General features: G+C 43.2%; 1 protein-coding gene across 1 annotated transcript in view; it reads left to right on the top strand.

Annotated features, from left to right (window-relative positions):
* LOC133610921 (ubiquitin carboxyl-terminal hydrolase 31-like) overlaps nucleotides 1–7565 on the top strand; it is a 34315-nt gene that overhangs the window by 26651 nt on the left and 99 nt on the right. The window contains exons 13-16 of the mRNA XM_061967689.2: nucleotides 740–965; nucleotides 1231–1389; nucleotides 5136–5288; nucleotides 5362–7565. The exon at nucleotides 5362–7565 is cut by the window's right edge and continues 99 nt beyond it. Of these exons, the coding sequence (XP_061823673.1) occupies nucleotides 740–965; nucleotides 1231–1389; nucleotides 5136–5288; nucleotides 5362–6791 (1968 nt within the window). The 3' untranslated portion in view covers nucleotides 6792–7565. The remainder of the gene's footprint in view (nucleotides 1–739; nucleotides 966–1230; nucleotides 1390–5135; nucleotides 5289–5361) is intronic.

The following is a 7565-nucleotide window of genomic DNA, read 5'->3' on the forward strand; positions in this document are numbered from 1 at the left end:
ATGAAGTGATTTTTGATCCAATACGTATTTTGCTTTATTCATTATTGACGTGTTTCTTGCCACCTTATGTTGTATATTTTTATATGAGATTTACAGTTCATTTTATCATCTATTATTACGACCAACAACTTGATTTATTTTACTCTTTCAATGTCCACTCCGTCTATTTGTATTTGTGTTTGACTTTCTCTTCTACTGTTACCAAATAGCATTATTTTAGTTTTACTGAGACTCAAAGATAGTTTTACAAAACAGACTATCTTTTTAATTTGTTAATTTCTTCTTTTATTATTTGTATTAACTTCTGTGTCTTACAAAACACAGTTGTATCATCTGTAAATAATACTAAGTTTAAGTCTTTTGTTACTTTACAAATGTCGTTTGGATAAATATTGAACCATTTTGGTCCCGGTATTGACCCCTGAGGTACGCCACAGGATATATTTAGCGTTTTAGACGTGTGTTTGCCTCGCTTCACATATTGCTTCCTGTTGGTTACGTAACTTCTTTCCCAGTGCAAGACCAATCCTCTGATCCCATGCCGTTCTAATTTTTTGTTTAAAATATTATGAGTAATTGTGTCAAATGCTTTTGTTATATCCATAAACACCGTCGCTGAACACTGTTTACTATCTATTTCATTAGTAATTACCGCTGTTATTTCGATTGAAGCCATCGATGTTGAACTATTAGCTCTGTATCCGCATTGGTTTTTATAACCTCAATGTGTGTCCATTAGGACGGAGATCGTCGCATGAAAATGCAAAACATGGTGAAGTTCCCCCTGACCGGCATGGACATGGCGCCGCATATGGTGAAGAGGAGCCAGAGCAGCTGGAGCTTACCGTCTCACTGGTCACCATGGAGACGGCCTTACGGGATGGGCCGTGACCCCGAGGACTACCTTTACGACCTGTACGCCGTGTGCAACCATCACGGGACGATGCAGGGAGGACATTACACAGGTACAGTATCACCGCAGCTTTCACATCCTAACGGAGATTTGAAAACAAACAAAAGAGTGAACATTTGTCAGAACATGCACTTTGACTGTGTTGCCGGTGCCATTATTTTTCTGAGATGCACCATTAGGTGGTGCTAGTATTAAACCCCACACGTGTTACATTTGAGCAAGATGGTTTAAAAAAACATACAAAGCATGCTTGGGACTTAGCAACTGATTCATTAAGCGTTTGTCTAATGATTATGAACATTTTATTCACCTTGCAGCTCAGTGTAAGAACTCCATTGACGGACAGTGGTACTGTTTCGACGATAGCGACGTTCATCCTGTATCAGAGGAAGTGGTGTGCAAGCAGACAGCTTACATCTTGTTCTATCAGAGACGTGCCACCATTCCATCCTGGTCTGCCAACAGTTCCGTGGGAGGTAATTTATTCATGTTTTGCCGCAACCGTATTAGAGACACCGTATAGACAAAAGTGTTTGGACGCAACTTCTAATTATTATAAGTTCTTATTAAGGACCCATAGCGTCCAGGAGACCAACATTTCGCTAACAAGTTCTCTTGTTTTATTTGCTCCTGGAAAATAATCTGGCAGTCATTTTCATATAAATTCAATTTGTTTTTGATTACGTAACTGTACTTGGAACACCCCATTTCCATCGCCGGACTCAATATGCCAGCCCCTCTTGGTGTGACGTCCTTTACAGAACTGGAGCCCATTTCCCCGCATAGACTGTGTGGATAAAGGCATATGAAACAATTATTTTCATCACTTATTTGCTTGTTTTTGTCACCCTGGTCCATGATTACTCCAAAACTGATAAGCTTAAGAGCAAAACATTTACATGAAATAATTGCCATTTCCACACACTTTCCTCATGCTCTTTCAGCATGTCCTCAAGCATCTTGAGGAAAATATCAGTAGAAGAGGACGCAAAATAGAATACAAATGCTTACCTTCTTTTTCTTTTGTTTTTGAGCGCCGGGTCTGTTCTTCCTTATCTGTTTTCCTGGTGGATCTGACCCAGTCTTTCTGCCATTTAAGGATCACATTTGGCTTGAGTCTTTTAAATTTTTTTCCATATAAACTCCAACCAAAACCTTTCTTCTTCGCAATCTAAATCATTAAAATTATTGCTGCAAATTATACTCCTCTCGCTTGGTGTTCTCCTTTTACACAAGTCCGTTTGACCTGAGAGGTCCATACTAGGGCTGGGCGATATGGCCTTTTTTTAATATCCCGATATTTTAAGGCCATATCGCGATACACGATATATATCTCGATATTTTGCCTTAGCCTTGAATGAACACTTGATGCATATAATCACAGCAGTATGATGATTCTATGTGTCTACATTAAAACAGTCTTCTTCATACTGCATTAATATATGCTACTTTAAAACTTTCATGCAGAGAAGGAAATCACAACTAAAGAAATCACTATTTTTTTCATACGGTGTTGATCTGGAAATGTTTGCCTCTGCATTTTGATGGTGTGGGTGTGTGGCACCGAACGGAGATGTTGACATGCGGAGTGAGCACTGTTCAATCTCTAGCAGGTGACTTTTCAAATGATGCTACATATTAGCAGTAATGCTACTTTTTATAGCAACGCTTTTGCCCCACACTTGACAAATTACAGTTGTCTGTTCGACATATTCCCACTTGAAGCCAAACCACCGCCAGACGATGGACCCCCTGCTGTTTTTTGGGGGAATTAATTATTCCTTAATTTGTTACCAGATTCGCACCTTCTCTCTCTCGTATTACCACTCGCACGGCTGCGCTAGCATCACAGCTAACGTTACCCACGCTGCTACCTCTTTGCTGCGCGAGGGCGTATACGTATGTGACGTATGTCGTGACAGTATGTGACGTGTGTAAAAAGGTGCGCTTGTTTGTCTGTGAGAAAGAGACACAGGAAAGAGCGAGGAGAGCCTGTAGTGTAATGCCAGCAGCTAAAAGCAACTGCGTGAGAACGTATACTCTAATATCACGATATAGTCATTTTCTATATCGCACAGAGACAAACCCGTGATATATCGCCCAGCCCTAGTCCATACTCTCCTCATATTCCCATCATTTGGTTTACAGGGTGACCTCCTTCTTTAGTTGTATTGCGACCACCTGCAACAAGGCATCTGGCAGACATATTTGCTAATTCCTTTCAATTCTGCAGAAAAATAACATTCTTCGGGATGAAGATGCTACCAAATCACATACTACGCAATATGAAATTCCTCCAGTCTTCTGTAGGTGACGTCAGCAGGCTGACGGAGGCCCGCTCACATTTTAGAGCTAAAGGTGGGCTTTCCAAAATGTGCTGACTACTTAGAAACAAGCCTGAAATCACTAGTATATTTTTAGGGTAATTTGACCTGTAGATATAATTTGTCGGTGCAGAACGATTAAATAAGTTCCAAATATTGTCAGCATTAGAGAGGACACACTTTATGGGACAATTTGGACAATTCTATGTTTTGGAAAAGTCCATAAATCATGCTTTGATGGGTGTCCCAAATACTTTTGTCCCTACTGGGTATTGACCCAAATATAAGACAACCTCTCTTTGTCAGTACAAAATAATAAAAAAAAATCAGGTTTACAGTATGAGTGAACAACTAGCACAGTGCATGCGATTAGCACGATTCCTGGCTGGGACTTTTTTGTGCGGAGTTTGCATGTTCCCTCGGTGCTTGCCTGGGTTTACTCCAGGTTAGGGATGGGTATCTTTCACATTTGAACCGATGCGTTACTAATTCCCAATACCGGTAACCATTTGCTGTACTTTTGTGTGTGTTAATAAATGTTAATTGTTTCATAATGAATTCAATTTTTTAATGTAACATTTAAAAATGAGCTGATTATAATAACTGTGCTGTCCCTTTGTCATATGTCTTTTTTAAATTATATTTCTGAGTCTCATTTGCAAGTATTGTATAATAGACTTTGCATGCAGTTGCATTTCCAAGATGTTAGATGGCAGTAGTGTATGGACTACGGTGTGTTGCCTAGCCAGGAAGTTGTCACGACTTGGTCCTTGGGTTTTGTTTTTCCAGAAGGTAACGGAAAGTTGGCTCGGGCGAGATGGGAATACATTATTTAATATTAACACTCAAAAAAAGGGAACAAACAATAGGCGCTCACAGTGGAGGTACAAAACTTGGCTATAAACACAAAACTTGCACAAAGGCAGAAACTATGAACAACAGAAAACTGTGGCATTAATAAACAAAAACTTACTTGGCATGGACTAAAGGAGCAGTATGAACGATGGACATGAAACTAAGTGTCAGGAATGTGCAGAGCATAAATGTGGATGTCGCCAGAAAGACAAACTGAAAACAATGAACTTAAATACTACAGACATGATTAGTGAAAACAAGTGCGTGACTCAAAACGTGAAACAGGTGCGTGACGTGACAGGGGAAAACTAATGGTTGCTATGCTGACAAAACAAACAAAAGTGCACAAAAAGTCCAAAAACAAAACCGAACATGACTAAAACAAAACATGATCACACAGACATGACAGAAGTAGCCTTAGCCATTAAGCTGAATGTTCTGTTGTGACCAAACAAGTGTTTATTCTGTAAGTATTGCACTTATTACACACTTGTTTTAATCTTAGTTGTAGTTTTCATTACCAAATTTGGAGGTTTTGAAATCGCCATGTAAAATCGTTAATGCTAATCAGTAGCATGTATATGGCAAAACTAATGTAAATTAGCATCAAGGTAGCACATTTTGGAAAATTGGAGCCTTACTTGATGTTCAAGCTTTTTCTATCTTGCTTTGTTGGCATTGAAAACTGCAACATTACTTAGAGGTAGTTTAGTCCGCACTCAGGGCTGCTTGAGTGATTGACTCCTCGCCAAATGTTTGAGCCGATGTTTAGTCTGCAACTGGATGTGAAGTGCCAAGCAACAAAGGTATCGAAATTTGGCGCTGTTTGAGTTTACGTGAATGGATACTTGGTAGAATTTGGTCTCTGCCCATAAAAGTACCAAATTCAGTACCCATCTCTACTCCAGGTACTCTGGTTGCTTGACACTGTCCAAAAACATGCATGGTGTAACTCACTTCACACCCAGAGTGAGCTGGTATAGGCTCCGGCTCGCTGAACATGTTTGGAAATGAATGAATAAATGTCCAAAAACTGCCTTTAGGATCCACAAGCTCTTCCCTGTGTGAGCACTGGATCAGCCGCCTGATGGGTAGCCGCCCACCAAGCCAAGCCTCCTCCGGTTCCTCCAGACGAACCTCACTAGCTTCTCTTTCGGAGTCGGCTGAGTTTGCCGGAGAACGAAGCGAGGATGACAGTAAGTGTTCAAATTTCTGTCAATAGCAAGAGGCAGTCATGTATTTCTAATCTGAATCTGATCTGTCGTGCAGCCCTATCGAGCCGACCCGCGGTGAGAGGCATGCAAAGGCAGACTTTCTCCTCGAGGACGTCCATCGCTAGTCCGCTGGTGCTCAGTGAGAATGGCCAGAAACCTTCCTGGTCTCACTCTGCTAAGCTGCAACTCCGCTCTAACTCTCCTTCACGTTTCTCCCTGGAATCCCACTCCTCCTCCCCGACACTAGAAATGATAGGCGAGGTGGTTGATACCAAATTGTCCACCTCCTGCTACAATGGGTCTCCTAAACTAGGAAGCAAATCTGTGTTGGATCAAAATCCCGGAAGTAATAGGCTGATAGAGCAGCTTCACTCCAAAGCTTTGTCTCAGGCAGAGACAAGGATCTCCGTTCAGACCGGGGACAACAACAATCTAGTCAGTGGTGCTGAACAAACCAGTCCTCGACATGGAGCGACTGCAAAGGAGCTGAAGCAAAGAAACGTTCCCGCAGATAGCTCAGGTGTCAAACGAACCTCAGCAAAGACCGGATTGGAGGGTGAAAGAAGCCCCAAGAAGCGTCCTGCTGCCTCGTCCACGTCCTCCAGCTCTCTGTCTCCTGCGTCCCCAGCTGTTGATAAGTCACCTGCTCGACCGCAGGCTAAAGGTGCTACAAACAACCCAAAAGACAAGAGCGACGGAGCCCCGAAGACCAGTAAGGCTGCTTCCTCTAGAACGGCAACACCCTCCAAAAAATCATCCCAGACACAGGAGGGGTTACACCCGGATTCTGCGAGGAAGGGTTGTTCTCCTGGAAGCTCACACCCTCAGAAGAGAACCACGCCCAAAGGAGGTGGTGATAAAGTCTCAGCTTCAGGTAGGACTAAAGGAGCAGATAGGAGCGCCAGCCGGGACTCATCACGGACTGCTGCGCTGGCTGAGAAGAAGGTTAACGGTGGCGGTCCTCTGTGTCGGTCCAGTGCCGGAAGTAGAGTAGAGGGTAGGCCTGGTCGCTCTGTAGAGAACAGGATGGTTGCACGGAGTTCTAGCAGCAGCTCCTCCATGGCGAGTCTCCGATCCTCCAGTGTGGTTGTTCCCCCCACCGGCCCGCCGTCAAGGGCAGCAAGGAGGAACAGTAAGACCGAGGAAAAAGCTTTGTCCTTCTTCAAAACTGCCCTCAGGCCCAAAGACCTTCGCAAGTCGTCGGACGGTGGGACTCCTGAAGATGGCGGTGGAGATCTGGCAAAAGAAGGAGGAACCAAAAAACCCCAAAACGCAACCTCCGAGGCCACCGCAGCTAAGGACTCATCGAAGGTTTCCGTTGCAGCTAAACATTCACTGCTGCCCTCTGCTAAATCCAAACTCTCAGAAACCACGAACCAGGCTTCTTCCGCGAAAGACCCTGCGAAGAAAGAACCTGCCAAAAAGACCATGCCGTCCAGGAAAATCCCCATCAACTCCACCCAATCAAACCAGAGGTCTAAATGAAATCCACCTGAGGGCCTCACTCTCCTTTCTAGTGCAGCTCCTTTCAGTGGTCACTGGTTACCAGCTGCCGTACGGGACACTTCCTGTCTACGTTGTTCTCTCGTTATCTAGGAATGGAATTTTACCAAAGCACTTTGTATGGATTGCATTGATTTCCAGGAAATACTCTACTGTATTGTAAATACGCATGGGTTGCTCATGTATCGGAATGACTGCCTCGTTTTGTCTGTCGCTTACTGTGGGAGGAAGCCTCGTTTTCACCAGGCGGCCTGGTTCGGCACGTGGATCGGCGTGGGTGAAATTTTCCAAAAGAATTCCCCGACTGGAGCCATAGCGAAGGTGTTTGTGGACTTCTTTACACAGCAAACGAGGTGAGACTAAGCAGTGCCTCTGCTGGTAGCACCCAAATAATGCACCTTAAATGCTCTAATTATAGTCGGCAAATTTAAACTTAATTTTTTAAAGTTTAAAAAGAGGAAAGGAAAACTTGACCTTCTTTGACCATTGTGTACTTTTGCAGATGTAGCTAAAGCTGCTGGATACTTCAAATGCAGCCACTGCCATCTTGTGGAGTTTTTAAAAAACATAAATCTGGAGGTTGCCTACAGCCGCAGTTTTTTTTTTTAAACTGGCGCTAATTTTTTGCTTTTGTAGACCACTCTGTAGTGTTAATTGGAGCATTTATGGTAGGCGTTAGAGATGCGCGGTTTGCGGGCACAACCGCGGAGTCCGCGGATTATCCGCGGATCGGGCGGATGAAATTTAAAAAAATAA

The sequence above is a fragment of the Nerophis lumbriciformis genome, linkage group LG11 (genome assembly GCF_033978685.3).
Source record: "Nerophis lumbriciformis linkage group LG11, RoL_Nlum_v2.1, whole genome shotgun sequence".
In the NCBI taxonomy this organism is placed as follows: Eukaryota; Metazoa; Chordata; class Actinopteri; order Syngnathiformes; family Syngnathidae; genus Nerophis; species Nerophis lumbriciformis.